Source organism: Mytilus californianus, unplaced genomic scaffold (genome assembly GCF_021869535.1).
Source record: "Mytilus californianus isolate M0D057914Y unplaced genomic scaffold, xbMytCali1.0.p SCAF_4, whole genome shotgun sequence".
Lineage (NCBI taxonomy): Eukaryota > Metazoa > Mollusca > Bivalvia > Mytilida > Mytilidae > Mytilus > Mytilus californianus.
The window spans coordinates 23480482-23501598 of NW_026262690.1; the positions used below are offsets into that span (position 1 = coordinate 23480482).

Sequence of the window (21117 nt, forward strand, 5' to 3'; positions counted from 1 at the left end):
ATTATCCAATTTTTAATGTATTTGTCTTAATTCAAAATAAAATTAAAACGTATTCTACAAAATTAATTATATAACAGTTCATCACAGTTTGAAGTTCAGAAAATGATCTTCACCATATCGGATAATCTCCTGCAGTCTTGTACCAATTCCACTAAAACGTTCTTGCTATACCTTGCATAAATTTTGTTATACAACTTTGTACTCTAAATGAAGGAAAAATTCATAATTATATTATACTTTAGTGAATGAAATGATGAAATACATGCAAGATATTCCAATTGTGCCTTTAATCTGGTACTTCTCATTTATTTGGAAATAATTTGCATATCTTAAAAATCGAGATTCAAGATTTTAAAAAAACCAAATTCAAACTTAACAAGATATTCAATCAATAAGATACCAGTGTTCTCAAGAGGTCTAATCAGAAAAAAATCACAGATGTACAGATGACAGTATCTATACTTTTCTTATTAAGGATCATATTAAAGTATAGCATTGCTACTATAATTGTTCTTAATGTAAGGACTAATTTCTTATCAATTGAAAAAACTAATTTGCTTGCAGGTCAAAATTTAGGTAATTTCTTGCAATGTATTTTTTTTGACACAAAATGAAATTGATAATACCTAATACACTATAAGTCAAAGACTTAAATTGTTCATGCTGCATAAAACGTTTCTTAACCAGGTGAATAGTACTAATGCAGGTTAAATGTAAAAGACAATAAATACGAATAGTTTTATACATAAATATAGTCTTGAAAATTTAACTGAAAATAAAAGTTCCACCTTGCCTCCTTTTATTCATAACAATCTTCAGAATTATGAAGTAAACGTCTTCAACATTCAATATATATGTAAAAATTCATCCAATCATTTGTTCCTATGTTTATTGGCTGATATTTTAAATAGTATAAATAAACTTACTTAAAAATAATAAAATCTTCTGTTCTTAAGGTCAAATAATTTATTGTGAGAATGATAAATAGTTTAATATTCATCCCTTCTGGTTATGTTGTCTACTGATGAGTCTTTTGTAGACAAAACATGTGTTGGGGGTACAAAATTATAAGACTGGTATATTTGATGAGTTTTACTACATTTACATTTATGGGTGAAAAAATGTTATTGTTGTGCTCTTGGAGTCATCTGTGAATCAATATAGTTTTGGCAGGTCATTTCCACTACAATTTGGTGGGTTATTTCTACTATGATTCGATTGGATATTTCTTCTATGATTTGATTGGTTATTTCTTCTATGATTTGATGGGTTATTTCTACAATGACTCACAAATTGTCCAAATATAAAAAAAAATACTAACTTAGTTTAACATTTTCTGTATTCCAATATTTCAGATAGAAAAGAAAAGTTTTTTTAAGGTGAATTTAGTCTTGTAAATTCGTATAGAGTGAAAATATTAAAGAACTATTCTTGGTATGAGATAAGTAACTGGTCTAATCATAAATACAATGATGCAAATATTATCTGTAAGTTTATAATGAAGAGGTAAAATGCAACATATCTGACAGATCAACCAGTTAAACATCTAATGACTTAATCCTATTGGTGTAGGTATTATTACTTTTGAGAAATAAAAGCCTTATGAAAACTTGACACAGATCTTATACCATTATGAAACCATGAAATTAAATTCAATGGTCATATACCTTACAAATACTTCAGATCATTAGATGTCAATTTACAAGGTATGGTTTGCATCTCTCTTATGCCCCTTGAAAAGCTTCCTATAAATTGTGTATTCCATTGCTTTTATTCCAAACAGTATCATTTGTTGCAGGGAACATAACAAAAATATAAATCTATAAAGATGTCAATAATATTACATTTCCAAAACATTAAACTCTAGTTCTGCAATTTGCTATTTTGTATTAATCACCTACTTATGCACTGCCATATATCTGAAACAATACAACCAATTCCACTTATTGTTTATCTTACTCATGTACAACCATTTTAGAAACCGGATACTCTTAAACAAGATTTATGAACTTATACCAATATTCTTTCAATGCTATTATAAGTATACGTTTGATTTTCAATTTGTTCTAAAAATTTACTTTCAGATGATATCATTCTTTTAACACTGTAAAATATAAATGAAAAATTCGTTTGAATATATGTTCATGGTAATTTTTAAATAATACTGTTAATACAGAGATATGTCTAGCCTTTTTGTTATTTTGATAATGCAAATGTTGAAATTAAACTAGTAATACTTAAACATGTAAGTTATGCAAATAGTCAAAGTCAATGAACCATGACTGAATGTAAAGGTCAATGGAAATTAGATGTACAATGCTTATACAACTGCATACCAAATACCATTGACTTATCATAATACATTCCCTCTAAACAAACCTTAACACAAACATTAACTTGTAAACTATTTAAAAGTTTCAAAGTCAATGAACCATGATGAGGGGTTTGGGCTATATAATCTCCATGGAAATGAGACTTGCAAATGCCTATACATTTGCATAACAAATATCATTGACTTAAGTGAATCTTAATCTGATCGAATCACAAACTAATACATGTAAACTAAGCAAAAGATTCAATGTCAATAGACGTTGACTGAGGCGTAAGGAGCTAATATTCTTCATGGAAATGAAATGTGCAAATGCTTGTACAACTGCATACCAATTATCATTGACCTACCACTAATGGCTCCCCTTAAATTGAGCTAATCACAAACTAATACATGTAAAATAAACAAAAGTTTCAAAGTCAATAGACCATGACTGAGGGTGTGGGGCCAAACAATCTCCATGGAAATGAGATATGCCAATGCTTATACAACTGCATACCAACTATCATTGACCTACCACTAGTGGTTCACCATAAACTAGAACTAATAACAAACTTATATATTGTTGACACCTCCCGTCTCATTTTTTGACTCCGTCAAGGCAAGACAAAAACTACTGTTTATTCATTTATCTTGTGTGGGTACTAATTTTCATGAACTTTGGAAACATTGTATTTTTGTGAATATTTTATTTTCTGTTCATATATTTAACAGGGTTATTTTTATCAAAAGATCTGGAAAAAAATACTGGTTTGTGAAAATCATTTAAACCAAAAGCAAAAAAGGCATTCTGTAACATCCTCCACAAAAAGATAAAGTTCAATATCGATGAAAGAAAAAGGCCATAAATGATATATCCTTCTTATTCTTAACAAGTAAATCTTATCATAAATAAACAATAAAACAATCAAAATCTGACAAGAGACATAATTGTTAATGGCAACTCAAAGGCACAAAACGTAAGACACTCTCAAATACAAATAATTAGTGGAAAGTCAGAAAGACAGCGCTTGAGAGATTCTGACTTGTTTTTATTAAAAATTTCTCAAATAAATACTAAAAGCTACATTTTATCGTCTCTGAAATACAGATTGCATTTCATTGGGAAGGAACTCTTTCAATTGATAATTATTCACCAAGGATAATTATTCAAATCATATATGTACCTAACAATTAGGTATTTGTCATTACGATAGTAAATGTAACTATTTATTCATCTGAAATTTCTTAACAAGTCAAGATATAAACAATCTGGTTGCATTCAAGATGGAATTATGGCAGAAATACAACTTTTTGCATAAACACAGTAATTACATACATGTATATAATGACCAGTTATGTAACTCTTACAATCTTAAGTGAACAGTACCCAGCACTAAGTATTAAAAATATATAAATATCTATAATATTATGTGACATGTCTCAAGCCTCTATACATAAAGGGGCTTTGTAGCTTTGGTTCCTTTGATTTGTAATGCTCATTAAAGTCTAGACGGAAACTTAGGAATCGTAAACTAACATCCTGGTGCGTTGTCACCATCACTAAGAACTGCTTCACCATATCCTATAATAGAAGTCAATCATATTAAAAATCATTTTCTGAATAAATTTTGAACACAATAACGATGTGTCAAAATTTTACTAATATTTGTGTTAATGTCTCATATTACATGTTACATTATCCTTTAGAATTTTGTCTGCCCTTTGACACCTGATTTTACTTGTGATGAGAGGTCCCTTGTTTTATCTTAATCATTTATCTCACAAAGTTTTACAAATATGTTTAACAAATGTCTCCTGATAAATGATCCTATAATATTAATCATTTGTTTTGAGGCTTGAAATGTAACCATCAGACATAGCTACTGTCAAATTAAGAACAGCAATAATAGTGCTTTCCTCTGATATTTTGCTAGTATTGATTCATAGTCACTTGTTTATAATTTAATGCATATTCAGGACAAAATTTCCTCGTAATCAATATGATGATTGCCACACACTATATACTACTGTTCAAACTTTGGTTTTCCTGCATTAAAAAAAAAACAAAAAAAAACGTTGACACAGAAATATGTCTTGCCTGTATGTAATTTCTATTGTATAATGCAACTGTGGGAAAGGAGAAGGCATAAGAGCCATCATTTGGCCCCTAAAATTGCTAAAATGGTAAACTAATTTAAACCTTTCAAAATATTAACTTTATTGATAAATGAACCAGTTGCTTTAATCTTGAAACTTAAATGCAGAAATGCCACTTGTAATGTCACTATGACAATAGTGACATCGTAAACATGTTGAAATTTACATTTTTGACCTAAAATGACAATTTCACGTGAGCAAGAGCTTGATCCAAAAAAGATATCATACACACATTTACATCTTTGTAAAATACATTTTGTAGCAAAATATAACTTATTTGGTAAAGCTCTTGCTCAAGTCTAAATATAAAATTTTCAAAATGAGTTTTTTTTAGAAGTTTTGCAGTTTTGCACTAAATGCAAGAAATTTTGAAGCATTTATACGAAAATGTAAGACAAAATTAGAAAATATCAATACTGATGTATGACAGACTAATTAATGCCTTATGAACACATGAAGGATTTTTTGGGGTAGATTTATAATACTTTTTGATTTTCGAAATCAAGGGGCCAAAAAGAGTGGCCTTATAATAACTTCCCCTTTAAATGGCAACACTATATCAACATTTCCAAGGAAAAGAGATGATCAAAAGCTGATACAATTATATAACAAATATAATGGACATAACATTAGTGGTACACTTTAAAATGACCTTATCACAAAATTCTACATGTGAACTATGCAAAAGTTTACAATTTAAAAGACTATGACTGAGGGGGCAGGTCTCTACAGAAATGAAACGTACTTATGCTAAAACAACTGCACACTAAATAAACTAACCAAATCACAAACTTTAACAAATTGTTGACACCATCATCTGAAAATAGGACACCTCAATCTTGCCTTCAAAACTTCATCAAGGCTAATCAAAAACTTAAGTGGAAGATAGTAGGAAAGAGACAAAGCCTGTTGATTTTGAGGTCAATAGATCCAAGTCACAGACACAAAAAAAATACAGGTAAACATTGTGTTTGGGCAAGCATTTTTAACACAGCTATATACAGATTAAAACTTCACTAGATTCTCCGTTTCTAAATAAAAGCTCTTGAAATAGAAATATTTTGTTTGGTATGTGCCCAATAGACCTGGCAGGTCTTTTATTAGCACAATAATGTGTACAAGAACATATGAGCGATGAATGTGAAACAGCATTATACAGTATAGCATGTTCACATGAAGCTTGCAACAAAATTTCTGGCTCAAACTTGTAGTTCCAGAGGAAAATGTTGAGAGAAGTACAGACTAACAGAGGTAAACCAGTATACTCTCTTCTTTTGAGCATGTTATTAATTTATTTGTAATGAAAACTTTATTAAATACTCCTATTCAATGTGCCTAGACATCCTGTAAGCGTTAAAAAATATGCCCATTCATTTGACAATATTGGACTGTACTTGAAACTATTTGCCCAATTAAATAACATAATATATATATAACATGTACCTGGTAAGACTGAGACAGTACTGTTAGCCTTGCTCTCGTAGAAGGGATAATTTGTTTCAGAAAACTAATTCGTCTTAATTGTTCTTCCTCCTCCTCATCATCAGTCACTTCCCAATCTCCCTGGAAAAATAACAAGATTACCAGATTGTCAGTAATACAAGCAAGTCTATGATTTATTTATAAAACTAAATAAGTATTTAATATTGAAACATGTAACATGCTACAATAACAGCGTTGTAACAGTGATGACAAAAATTGATCCCTGGTTATTAAATTCATTTTCTGAAGTTATGGAATACCTTTTTTTTTTGGTAGTAATCTTTATCTACAAGCAATGTATGGTACGTAACCTTCTCTCTTGATTAAGAGGAAGATTATAAGATAAAATACCTCTTTTGATCTGCGCTCCCGTCTGTGTTCATAACGTCTCCTAATATCTAATTCTTGTGTTGCTTCTGAATAAAAATTATCTTGTGCAGCTTGGAACTCAATTACTAGATCAAATATTGTTCTTAATTGAGTAAGAATTTCCTGTAAATGGAAAAAAAAACCCAACTATTTATATGTAACTATGCAACATTTCACATTTTGCCTCAATCATTGACACTCTTTAAGTTGGAATACATAGAAGGTGTAATTGTTAACAGAAAAGCCTCAATTCAGATTAAATGATTTAATCTTAAACTTCCTTCAATAAAGAAAAATTACATTTTGGATATTTCACAAAAGAATTCCAAGGGCAAGGTTACTACAGTTAACATAAAAACAAGCATTCTGAGAGTATTGCACGGCAATACATAGTCCCCTACCTGTTAAAAATTCATTGTACTGGAACAAAATGCTAACTTGATCTATACTGTGGATTCATTTATTTTCATGGGTACCAATTTTCGTGGATTGAGGAAAAATTTTCGTGGATACTTGATTTCGTGGTTTTGCCAAATACTGCATACAATCTTATAGAAAATTTGTAATTCGTTGAACATTTAAATTCGTGGTTTACCTGTATCCACGAAATCCACGAAAATTGGTACCCAACGAATAATAATTAATCCACAGTAACCTGTCATGGAGTAAACTATATAGCAAATATCAAGCAAGCCTCTCGTTTTAAATTTGAAAATTAAACTGTCTCTAGTGGATAAATATCGTATCGCACTCTACACAGTGATAGAATCTATATGTATCTATAAATTCCTGTAGACCAAAACAACATTCAATTGAACAAAACTTATTTCCAAATTTTTTAAGAGAGATCAATTCCATGTAGATTTTTTTATTTTTTTCAAAAAGCACAGGAATTTTTTTAATCAGAGAACCCGACCTAAAATTTCACGTAGCTTCTACAATGACTAAACATGCAACCTATTACTGCACAAACAACAGACAGCAAAAACTATCTCACAATGGTTTTTTCTCTTTAAAGAAGTCAATAGAAGAGGCGGTTTAGAGCTTAACATCTTGTATAGATCTTGTTTATTGTTGAAGACATATGTTGATCTTTAGATTTTGATTTTTGTGTGTAACTGGGTTGCTGTGACATTGATGTCAACCATACATTTCCTATTAGTCATAAATGACAATGATATTAAAAGCTAACCCTGGATTGTTCATCCAATAGACATCTGGCAGTGATTGTATCTAAGAATTTCTGGTGAGCTGCTATAATGTAATCTAAATCTTCGGCTTCTTTCACTTTGGTTAATAGTTCATCCCAAGTACACTCTAAAACCTAAAAATAGAAAACAGGAATGTACCTGTTACTACAGTCGATTCCGGTTATTTGCATAGCCTATTTGTCAGACAAAATTATGCAATTGAGTGGAGTATGCTTTTATCCGAAAGGCCCGATTGCGGAGTCAAATAACAACGATAGTACAGATCAGTAAAGGAAATTCCTGAAGAAAGATGAACGTCCATAATCCACTTACAACATTTTGAATATTGATTTATTCTAATAAAAGTTATTTGTCTAGTGTCATACATGTTATTGTATTTTGTATTCTTTCTATAAAGTTTATAAACACATTTTGTTTTAGTTTATTTGAATTGAGTACCGACGTTTTCTTTACCCAGGATACGAAAATAGAACAAATTGTTCTAAAAATAGATTTGTTTCTATGACCCATATGTACAATGTACATTGTTTTGCTTTGGTTAAAATAGACTGTTTAATAATACTTCACAGTTTATAATCATTTTTTAACAATAAATGTGTAATGAACTGCCTTTGATATGCAGTATTTACCGCCTACACAGTGATGTAACACTGTTTCTTTAACCTCGTTAGTTTCGTATATATGCAAAACAGGTAATGGGTCCCTGTACGGGTTATTTGCTGGACACGAGTGTTGAAAGTGAGAAAATATAATAATTAGAAGTAAATGATCTTTTAAAAAAATATTAAAAATAAATGATTGATTTAAAAAATTCTTCAACCTTAGATAAATGCCCTGTAATATTTAACATAAATGCAGAACACCCCAAGCCGAATTACGAGAGTACACATTGGATAATGATCGATAATTAGCAGGCGTTATTGTTTTTAAAATTTACCCCAAATGTAATCTATGGTTAATGTTTGAAATACAATCAATAATTAACACCTTTTGAGATAGAATTGTAGTGTTTTTACAACAATTACCTGTTTGACATTTTTATGACGTTGAGGCTTAAAATAGAACATGGGAAACTTTACTTTACCTGTGTACACATCGAGGCTTATTTTATAACCAAATTCCATCATATAAACATGAAAGAAACTGTTTTAAAACTTTATTATAATAACACAAAAGTAAATGTGAAATAATAAAGAAAATAGTGATGCATTCAAGAAAAAATATACTCACCAAATTGCCGTTTCCGGTCAAAAATCTCGTCAGTTTTAACTAAGCATATCTAGCTGGCGATTATTTTGTATGCAATTAACGGAAAGGCCACTTGTAGAGCTATGCATATAACCGGACAATTTAACATTAGATGAACGGGAAATGGTTTTGTGCAGGAGAAAATTATGCAATTAACCAAATTATGCAATTGAGTGGTATGCAATTAAGTGGAGTCGACTGTATTACTGTTTATTCCTACTTTTAATTATATATATGTGTTTAATGTTTTTATTTATTCAAACATTTCACTATTCAAAAATATTTCAAAGTATTTGGACTTTACTGTGAGACTGAGTAGTTAAGATTATCTCTACAGAAAATTTAACTATTTTCCCTCCTAGTCAACATAGTCATTGAACAAATAATAAAGAACCTATACATATGTATATGAAGAAAAATTGATATGATATATATCTAGACCTCTCTAGATATTTCAATTCAGCTTTAAAAGTATTAAAGATATTCTTATCGACAACATAAACTCCTTACAAGCAACTAAATTCAGAATTTTGGTAAGCTTCGTGTATATTTACCTACAAACAAACCAAAGTAATCATACTAGCCACTAAAGCATGAAACTGAGGCCATGGTCTTTTGTTGGTAATACAATAACTTGGAAGTTACTAAACTTTTTAATTCAGTAAAATTGTTCAAAAGTAAAATGTACTTACTTCAAAATTAATATAATACTGTACTTGTTGTATAAAATGGACCATTTCTGCAGCTAAAACATGGCATTGATGCAGAATACCCGTCAATTCTATGAAAAATAAAAAGGTGTTATCTATAAAAGAATACAATGGTCACAAATAAACTAATTAAAAAAAGGGGACTTTAACTGTTGACAGTGGCATGACAGTAGATCACTTGTTTATTTTTACAGTTAATATAAGTTTCCATCTTGAAATGTCCATAGATTACATTGTTTAAACACTTGGTACTTTATAAAAAAACACCTTAAGTATGAACTTAAACCACAATTCAACTGTGATATGGAATCTTGAAATACAGATCATACCATCCATTTTTATATAAATTATATGTAGTCCCCTACTTGTCACATTCTTGGATAAAGTTTGATATTTATTTTACAAATTCTACTATAAATCTGAACTTTAACCAAATGCTTACGAGTGATCACAATTTAGTAAAATGAAGGTTATATCACCCACAAAATATATTTTGCTATGTATACAGTAATAAATATCACATTTCATGGTTGACAGCACATCTAATTTTATATCATTTTTAATTTATGTAAAAAGTCTTATAATCATATAAACTCAACATTATCAATGATCCATGTAATCAAGGTCAAATGGACATGTACACCTTATAATCTATCATACACCAAATGTATTTAACATCTTGCTTAAAGTATGAGAAACAGACATAAGCACGAAATCTTAACATTGACCAATGAACCATGAACATGAGGTGAAGTTCAGAAGAAACCTGCCAGATAGACATGTACACCTTTCAAGCATTCCAATCCCCAAATATAGTTCACCTACTGCTTAAAATATCTGAGAAACAAACCTTATCACAGAAACATAACCCAGATCATTGATCTATGAAATGAGGCCAAGGTCAGGTGAATCCTGTCTGACAGACATGTTGACCAGCCAAGAGTCCCATATACCAAATATATGTCCTATTACTCAAAGTGAGAATTATTTACCTGGTATGGCTCTGAGCATACGAGCATTTGATATTTGGTTTTTCCAGATCATGGCAAGAATATATTCCATCCTTTTAGCTCTCCATAGAAAGTTGAACACACGTAAATACATGATGATGCATTCTGGAGTAAAAACCTAAGTCAAATAGAAAACAGATTCAGTTTTTTAATTACACATTCTTTCTACAGGATTTTCTGTAAACTTCTCAAGTTTTGCAATAAATGATCAGCAGAATTAAATAGAAAAAAACATGTCTGTTTCATTAAGTATGATGTGAAAAGATTTAAAATGCAATTAATTTCTAGTTAATAAAAAATTAAATATTGCAGTCATAACAGAAGCATGCTATTTCTTGTTTGATTTTATGATTTTATAATTTATATATTAAAAAGTTAATAATCATGTTAGCAAATAAAATTCAAAATCAATGTGTTTCAAATTCAGGTGAAATATAAATTTTTAAAATTTATATAATTCTTATTTATTTCATATCATTATGATACAAAAACTACAAAAACTTTATTACATTATTTTATTGAAAAATGCCATATTAATTAGCTAGGGAATCAACATTAATAAAACTAATCTTCTAATTCATCTGACTACTTATATAGTGTCCTAAGTGTACATCTTACTTACAGTTCTAATAGGACCATCAACATGATAATCTAAACTGAAAACATCCCAGCCTGTATCTCCTGGGGATACCTACAATAATTATCATCATAATAATGCAAAAAATATTTATAAAAATTCTAATAAATATTTCATAATTTAGTCCTTTATTGTGTAAATATTTGTTAAACAAAAACGTGTACATAGCCTAATGGATCCAATTGTTCTATATATCTTAGGGTAAACCTGAAGTTAAACAATCCATAAAGCATTAAACATTTAAAACATTATAATTAACGTCCAAGAAAAAAATAAATTTCACAATACAATTCTACATTTTCATTGAAAATACTCAGTTAACAAAAAACATCGCTGTCAAATAACTCAAAAGATTTATTTCAATATGTACTATAGAAATGTGTGGAATTACAAATAATAAAGAGCTGCACCATGAGCGCATGATATATCCTTTGCTTTTTCAAAGAATAAAGTTCCATAACTCCTCAGTGTCAGAAATTTATAAAAAAACTAAAAGGAGGTTATTTTAATAGATATAAACCAGTCACCAAAGTTTCATGAAAACTGCTCAAAAAACTTAAAGAGTTATCATCCGAAAACTGGAAAATTACCCCTTTTTTATGAATAAAATCCCATAACTCGGAAATGAAAACTCTAAAATTCATAAAAATCAAAAGGGAGCTTATGTCAATAGATATAAACAATTTGATAAAGTTTCTTGCAAATTGGTGAAAGTGTTTTTGAGTTATTGTCCGAAAACTGTTAAATCCCCCTTTTTTAATAAATAAAATCCCATAACTTGGAAACGTAAAATCTAAAATTTATAAAAATCGAAAGGGAGCTCACGTCAAGCGATATAAAAAATTCACCAAAATTTCATGCAAATTGGTTTGGCATTTTTGAGTTATTGTCTGACATGTCGACTACGGACGGACAACGGTATACCATAATACGTCCCGTAAATGGGCGTATAAAAACAACAAAGTATTGCAATACATCATATTTTTCTAAACAAACCTCCAACAAGCGAACATCAAGTCTCTTCAGAATATCAGAATCATCAAACTGAGCATTTGTGGCTCTGATTGCTGTCTCTAGTATTCCTGTTAAGTTGTGTAGATATAAGTTACCTGCTGGCTTAGCTAAATCTTCTCTGAAAACATAATATTACATGAAATTTGTTTGCTTCACACACTAAATTAAATGTAACAAAATTTTCCAGAAATGGACTGGTTAATCAGAAAACATAAGTTAGGCATAAGATAGGCAAAAAAAAACCTGTTTCAAGTATAAACCCAAACCATCTCATTTCACCTTCACTTGTATTTTACATAAAGAATTTGATGTCGAAACATTGTATTAGAACGATTGATTAATTGTTGGTTTTATAAACAACTATACTATATCACAGGGGCCAGTTTTTATTTATGCCAGAAGCCATAATACCTGGAAATAAACTGTTATCACAGAGATATGTCCAGGGCTTCCAAAATTTCCTGACGACAGCCGGACATTTTTCAAAGAAATATTTTTGACGGTCAGTGATCAGCTGGATACTTAAATGTAACTGAGAGGATGCATAAATTAATATATGTGTCTAAATAATTAGTAGTGTTATATGCAATAAAATTATTTATAACTGTTTTGTTTTCTTCATTCTAAAAATAAATAAAATATTATCCTCGGTATTGTGTCATTTTTCTGTGTATCGTAGTACAGTAACCATCATTGCATCAATCAGCTTCAGTACCTGACTGTTCTCATGTTTTTGTTTCTGTTTATATAATCTATCTTCTCTCTGTGAGTACTTAACACTTTGTAAATTAAGGCCATCTTATTTGAAACTGTTGATGTTGGCTTTAATTGCAGTACAACTTGATCATCAATACACGTGATACTTTTCTTTTTGTGTATTGATTACCTGACCACGTGACTTTTACAACTGATGCGGTATTTATAGATAACATTGAGGAGGCCCAATGAAGGATATTGTTTTAAACCGTGTAAAATCTACTGAACAGTGATAACATTTTTCTTTGTACAATTTCCCAACCTGATTTAGAAATAAGGAATAAATAAAAACATACTCAGTTGATAAATAATTTAATGAATAACAACATGATATTTTATGTAAGCATATAACAACAATAAACTATCAGAAGAGCACAATGTTGACAAACACACGCAATAAATATTACAATGAGCACATTGAAAAGAAGCACAGATCACAGCACAAGATTAGAGTTCATTTAGTCTAATTTAAGATTTTACATTCATGAGCTTGCTAAATGCATTGTTCTGATAAACATGGCGGTTACGAACGGATTGCCATTTGCGGATAGCAGGAACAGGGTCAAAGTCTTTAACATCTACACCTACTAAGCTTATCCTCATAAGTTGATCAAAATTAAATGTTTTGCGTAGCCAGATCAGTTGACTCGTCGATCATAATTCCCACGGCGGGACTTAACTTTACGTCGGACATCACATCTTTCTCTATAACATCGGAAATTGTCTGAATAAATTCGGAGCAGGCATTGTTCTCTTGATATAATTTAGAAGTGATCACGGCACCATTTAACTTAGTTAAATCATTTATTGACTGAAATTTGTCCATTGGTAAGTTTTCTTTAGCAATAAAGTAAGCATTACGGAACAAGGTGCACATTGCGTTGTCAGTCTTTTCATGAACTTTCTCAAATACGGATACAAATGGATTACTTTTGGAAGCTGTCTCTAATTTAAGAGCTTGAATGTGGTCATTGCTATTAGCATGCTCTACAACGGCTGACTTTCGAAAATTTGGCTTTACAAAGTTATTTTTAAGTTTATGTTTTTGACAAATGTCACAAAACATGGCATTTAGCATACTGTCAAATCTTAACCATAAAAACAGTTGTAACCATTTATGAATAAAGCTTCTAGCATTTTTAGCAGATTTCGAATTTTGATCGGAATCGTCACGTTTACGTTTGCCCATGATGGCAGATTTGTAAAGTTCAATTTGAGACAAAGTCTTTATAACAGTCGGAGATTGTCATGATTGGATATTATTCTTTATGATTTTAATTATAAAAACAGTTTTTAATATGAAAACAAGAATAGAGAACGCCCCCCTTATTTATTGGACAACTCAGCTTGGTATACCCAAGCGAAGCTATTCTCGGTGTTTTTCCTATATATTTTAGTAAATTTTCCCCTTGAGAGTACCCCAGTATTTAACACCATGTACAGTGTTAAATAAAATAATATATATCATACTTATTCATTTATAAATATCCTTATTTGAAGAATAACTTTTAAATATCAGGATACTTTTTTAAACTGAATGCTCATTTGAAATAATATCTATAAAGCCTAATTAAATAGGATGTTGTTCCATACACACTTACATGTTTGACCTCGTTTACCTGATTACCTTTATTGTTATGCATCATTAATTCTATTGATAAAGACAAGCTAAGGACACCTCATCAAAGGTAACAAACCTGTAATCAGTGAATGATTTATGGCTTCAATATAACTTATTGAAGGGATAATTGTTTGACAGCTTATTGTTATTTAAATAAAAGAAAACGTGTTTTTTCTACTTTTTATTGATGTACACAAGCTAAAGACCAAGCCGTACATTTATGTAACCAGAGGATTAGACTAACTGAGACACTTCAAAGTATCTGAAATATGCTGCTTCTGTTTTATTAAACCCAATTATGACCGAAATATCTTTGTGAAATAGATTACCACAATTATAAACTAAAATGCCCAAACGGACATGCCCAAAGCCCCAAACGGACATTTTTATCGATCGGTAGTTGGTAAAAATTGAAATGACCGTTTCATGAAAATGCCTTGATTAACAAAATGTGGCACACCAATTCTATTTGACCGTTTGAGGCTGAGAGCAGCCGGTCTTTTTATGAAAGTTTCGGTCAAGTCCGGAATATATGACCGTTTTGGAAGCCCTGGATATGTCTCACCTTTTTGTAATTTTGATAATGCAAATGTTGAAATTATAAAATAGCAACACTTTAACATGTAAGTTATGTAAATATTCAAAGTCGATGAACCATGACTGAAGGTACATGGCTAAACAATCTCCATGGAATGAGATGTGCCAATGCTAATTCAACTGCATACCAAAAACCATTGACTTATTATAAGTCGTTCCCTTTAAACAAACCTAAACACAAACATTAACTTGTAAAACTATGTAAAAGTTTCAAAATCAATGAACCATGATCAGGGGTGGCCAAGTAATCTCCATGGTAATGAGATATGCCAATGCTTATACAACTGAACACCAATTAACATTGACCTACCACTAATGGTTCCCCATAAATTGACCTAATTACAAACTAATACATGTAAACTATGAAAAGTTTCAAAGTCAATAGACCTTGACTGAGGGGGCGGGGCCAAATAATCTCCATGGTAATGAGATATGCCAATGCTTATACAACTGCATACCAAATATCATTGACCTACCACTAGTGGTTCCCCATAAATTGACCTAATCACAAACTAATACATGTAAACTATGAAAAGTTTCAAAGTCAATAGACCTTGACTGAGGGGGCGGGGCCAAATAATCTCCATGGTAATGAGATGTGCCAATGCTAATACAACTGCATACCAAATATCATTGACCTAACACTAGTGGTTCACCATGAACTAGACCTAATCACACACTAATACATTGTTGACGCTGCCGCCGCCACCGGAAACAGCATACCTATGTCTCGCTTTTTGACTCCGCCAAGGTGAGACAAAAACCACTGATTTCAGTAGGAAATCCTTGCAATAAAGTTTGGAGCTAACACACCTTAACGTAGGTTCCAACTCACAAACTCAGAGTTGATTGGTTAGTGACAACTGTATATTAAACAAATTAGACCACTCGGCCATAGACGACCCTTTAAAAGGATGAATCAGCTTCCAAAATAGTCTTAAGTAATGGAAATACATTCACAAAGATCAACTTCCTAACTATTTTTGCGATTTAAATTATATAATGCTTCTATTCCTTTAATGAGTTGTGCAAAAAAGATTTGGTCAACCCTTACTTCTTTCAGGATAGTAACAGGAAATGCAACATATTTTTTTTCTTGGTCTTATGCAACTCCCAATTTATGTTCTATGGGAACTTTCCGCTATCTTTGAAATTTAACTTATTTGTAGGTCTATTTCTATGAAAATCAGTTTTATAGTACAAAAACAAATATAAAAAGCAGCAAATTTTCAGCATTATGTAAATGACATATGTGATGCATTTTCTAGCATCTAATATAATGATTTTTATGCTCTACACTTGAAAAACTTACTCTAATAAATCCATTAAATGTCTTATGAAGTCACCTTGGCCCAGAAGAAGGTATCTTCTCATTGCCTAGTTGAAACAGGAAAAACATTACAGGTCTAAGTATGTAAATCATGTAACTACACAATTTTTAAAATTACAATGTAAAAATAGGTGAACTTTTACTTTTAAAAATAAATAAAAAATGCTTGTAAAAAAGACTTTTTGTTTTTGTTTTTAAATCTGACATATAATTAACAACCCTGAAGTTACCATTTTTCTTCCTACTCCACAGCTCCAATCACTTTGGCATACTGTGGATTCTTATTATTCATTGGGTACCAATTTTCATGGATTTCTTGGGTACAGGTAAACCATGAATTTAAATGTTCAACGAATTACAAATTTTCTATAAGATTGTATGCAGACTTTGGCAAAACCACAAAATCAAAGTATCCACAAAAATGCAAGTTTTCCTCAATCCACGAAAATTGGTACCCACGAAAATAAATGAATCCACAGTATGTAGAAATTGCTTACTCACTACAACTCAAATTTGTAAGGCTGCAGACCAAATATTATATTATTCCCCGTCATAGAAACCTTTTGACAAACTTTGACAAAAGTTTTCTGACGGACAGACAGACAGATAGAGTCAAGTGGTTACTAGATCTGCTTCCACCTTTGGACCAGCAGGTAAAAAACAAACTTTGTGAATACATTATACATAGGTTTTTCACCGGATAATACAGAATCGTAATATGCTAACCAACATCATACAAACTCTTAACTTACCTTCAAGTGATCTAAGAATTTATATTTTTCATGTAAAACATCTAGAAGATGAAGACTAGTATCTTTGTAAGCCTCATCAATTATATTCTGGAACTCTGTGGTTGTATCTTGCATGAACATAACATAGGCTGTAAATAAATATTTATTTTGAAATAATCATCATTCACAAACAGGTTCTCAAGCTGTAAGTCATTACCTTATTCACCCCAATACTATAGTTATTTCTTATTGTCCATTCTCAAGCTGTAAGTCATTACCTTATTCACCCCAATACTCTAGTTATTTCTTATTGTCCATTCTCAAGCTGTAAGTCATTACCTTATTCACCCCAATACTCTAGTTATTTCTTATTGTCCATTCTCAAGCTGTAAGTCATTACCTTATTCACCCCAATACTATAGTTATTTCTTATTGTCCATTCTCAAGCTGTAAGTCATTACCTTATTCACCCCAATACTCTAGTTATTTCTTATTGTCCATTCTCAAGCTGTAAGTCATTACCTTATTCACCCCAATACTCTAGTTATTTCTTATCGTCCATTCTCAAGCTGTAAGTCATTACCTTATTCACCCCAATACTATAGTTATTTCTTATTGTCCATTCTCAAGCTGTAAGTCATTACCTTATTCACCCCAATACTATAGTTATTTCTTATTGTCCATTCTCAAGCTGTAAGTCATTACCTTATTCACCCCAATACTATAGTTATTTCTTATCGTCCATTCTCGAGCTGTAAGTCATTACCTTATTCACCCCAATACTACAGTTATTTCTTATTGTCCATTCTCAAGCTGTAAGTCATTACCTTATTCACCCCAATACTACTGTTATTTCTTATTGTCCATTCTCAAGCTGTAAGTCATTACCTTATTCACCCCAATACTACATTTATTTCTTATCGTCCATTCTCAAGCTGTAAGTCATTACCTTATTCACCCCAATACTCTAGTTATTTCTTATTGTCCATTCTCAAGCTGTAAGTCATTACCTTATTCACCCCAATACTACAGTTATTTCTTATTGTCCATTCTCAAGCTGTAAGTCATTACCTTATTCACCCCAATACTACAGTTATTTCTTATCGTCCATTTTCAAGCTGTAAGTCATTACCTTATTCACCCCAATACTACAGTTATTTCTTATTGTCCATTCTCAAGCTGTAAGTCATTACCTTATTCACCCCAATACTACATTTATTTCTTATCGTCCATTCTCAAGCTGTAAGTCATTACCTTATTCACCCCAATACTCTAGTTATTTCTTATTGTCCATTCTCAAGCTGTAAGTCATTACCTTATTCACCCCAATACTACAGTTATTTCTTATTGTCCATTCTCAAGCTGTAAGTCATTACCTTATTCACCCCAATACTACAGTTATTTCTTATCGTCCATTTTCAAGCTGTAAGTCATTACCTTATTCACCCCAATACTCTAGTTATTTCTTATTGTCCATTCTCAAGCTGTAAGTCATTACCTTATTCACCCCAATACTATAGTTATTTCTTATTGTCCATTCTCAAGCTGTAAGTCATTACCTTATTCACCCCAATACTATAGTTATTTCTTATTGTCCATTCTCAAGCTGTAAGTCATTACCTTATTCACCCCAATACTATAGTTATTTCTTATCGTCCATTCTCGAGCTGTAAGTCATTACCTTATTCACCCCAATACTACAGTTATTTCTTATTGTCCATTCTCAAGCTGTAAGTCATTACCTTATTCACCCCAATACTACTGTTATTTCTTATTGTCCATTCTCAAGCTGTAAGTCATTACCTTATTCACCCCAATACTACATTTATTTCTTATCGTCCATTCTCAAGCTGTAAGTCATTACCTTATTCACCCCAATACTCTAGTTATTTCTTATTGTCCATTCTCAAGCTGTAAGTCATTACCTTATTCACCCCAATACTATAGTTATTTCTTATTGTCCATTCTCAAGCTGAAAGTCATTACCTTATTCACCCCAATACTACAGTTATTTCTTATTGTCCATTCTCAAGCTGTAAGTCATTACCTTATTCACCCCAATACTATAGTTATTTCTTATCGTCCATTCTCAAGCTGTTAGTCATTACCTTATTCACCCCAATACTACTGTTATTTCTTATCGTCCATTCTCAAGCTGTAAGTCATTACCTTATTCACCCCAATACTCTAGTTATTTCTTATCGTCCATTCTCAAGCTGTAAGTCATTACCTTATTCACCCCAATACTATAGTTATTTCTTATCGTCCATTCTCAAGCTGTAAGTCATTACCTTATTCACCCCAATACTCTAGTTATTTCTTATTGTCCATTCTCAAGCTGTAAGTCATTACCTTATTCACCCCAATACTATAGTTATTTCTTATTGTCCATTCTCAAGCTGTAAGTCATTACCTTATTCACCCCAATACTCTAGTTATTTCTTATTGTCCATTCTCAAGCTGTAAGTCATTACCTTAATCACCCCAATACTATAGTTATTTCTTATTGTCCATTCTCAAGCTGTAAGTCATGACCTTATTCACCCCAATACTACAGTTATTTCTTATCGTCCATTTTCAAGCTGTAAGTCATTACCTTATTCACCCCAATACTACAGTTATTTCTTATCGTCCATTTTCAAGCTGTAAGTCATTACCTTATTCACCCCAATACTCTAGTTATTTCTTATTGTCCATTCTCAAGCTGTAAGTCATTACCTTATTCACCACAATACTACAGTTATTTCTTATTGTCCATTCTCAAGCTGTAAGTCATTACCTTATTCACCCCAATACTACAGTTATTTCTTATCGTCCATTTTCAAGCTGTAAGTCATTACTTTATTCACCCCAATACTATAGTTATTTCTTATTGTCCAAACTTTTAGTGTGGTATGTTTACAATTGTCAACATTTAATAAAATAAAAACACTTTTTTCAGGCTGAAATAAATTATCATTTCACTGTTGGGGTGAGCTATATATTTAACAGTAATAGCTCTAAACAGCTGCAAATAAGCCAAAACTCTATTTCAGCAAAAAACTAATCATTCTTTTTTCTCTATTTTCTGACACATAAGTTGTGCTGAGAGTACATTTAAAGAAACTTGAGGTAAGTGAACAAACAAATCTACCAAATGATTCATATCCAAATTCAAAAGCATGTCAAATACGCTGTACCATACCATTATTTCTGTCTATTTCAATACTTTTTTCTCTCCCTTTAATAGGAGCTGTGTCTTTACATACTTGGCGTAGATAATTAATTGATTTTCCAGTCAGCAGGATCTGAAAGAAAGAAATCATTACATTTTCTTACATTATTTAATCTATAAATAAATGGAGATGCCCCCGCTTGCATTTAACGTTATAAAGGGACACTAGTGAACTGCAATTTTTCCATTTATAAAGGGGCATAACTCTAGAACGGTAAAAGTGACGCATCCCAAATTCGAACTTGATCTGTGTTTTGTGGTAATAAGCACTGTGTATAAGTTTCATAACATTTGGTTGAGGCAAACTAAACTTAGAGAAAGGAAACCAATTTTGGGACATATCAAAACTCCTGTAATATATGTCCTATTCTTAAAATGAAATTGCATCACACCTACCTCTAACTGAGATTAAGATGAACAAAATACACTGTGATCTCCCTAATTATACCCTCACGTAATCAAGAAGGTATGACTTGCAGTTGCTTAGAAGAATATGACAAAAAATTCATATATGTGAACAACATTTTAAAGATATATGTTTTTGACAAACAGGAAGTAAAAAATCCAAGGAACTAAAAACATGTCATCCAGTAGAGCATAAAAAGGTGAAGCTAGTGCCATAAATCAAGATGCTACATGTATATGTTGAGAAAAATCTTACAGAAATTTAAATATATATGAGCACAATGTTATAAAGATAAATGTTTCAACATGAGGTA

General features: G+C 31.1%; 1 protein-coding gene across 1 annotated transcript in view; it reads right to left on the reverse strand.

Moving 5' to 3' along the window:
* The window catches only part of LOC127737738 (gamma-tubulin complex component 3 homolog), a 53180-nt gene continuing 32063 nt past the window's right edge, over positions 1 to 21117 (reverse strand). Inside the window, exons 16-26 of the mRNA XM_052248602.1 lie at positions 20369 to 20471; positions 17206 to 17333; positions 16436 to 16500; positions 12132 to 12267; positions 11121 to 11189; positions 10481 to 10616; positions 9471 to 9559; positions 7512 to 7643; positions 6302 to 6442; positions 5912 to 6031; positions 1 to 3893 (exon numbers count right to left, since the gene is read on the reverse strand). Coding sequence (XP_052104562.1) covers positions 3738 to 3893; positions 5912 to 6031; positions 6302 to 6442; positions 7512 to 7643; positions 9471 to 9559; positions 10481 to 10616; positions 11121 to 11189; positions 12132 to 12267; positions 16436 to 16500; positions 17206 to 17333; positions 20369 to 20471 — 1275 coding nt within the window. The 3' untranslated portion in view covers positions 1 to 3737. The remainder of the gene's footprint in view (positions 3894 to 5911; positions 6032 to 6301; positions 6443 to 7511; positions 7644 to 9470; positions 9560 to 10480; positions 10617 to 11120; positions 11190 to 12131; positions 12268 to 16435; positions 16501 to 17205; positions 17334 to 20368; positions 20472 to 21117) is intronic.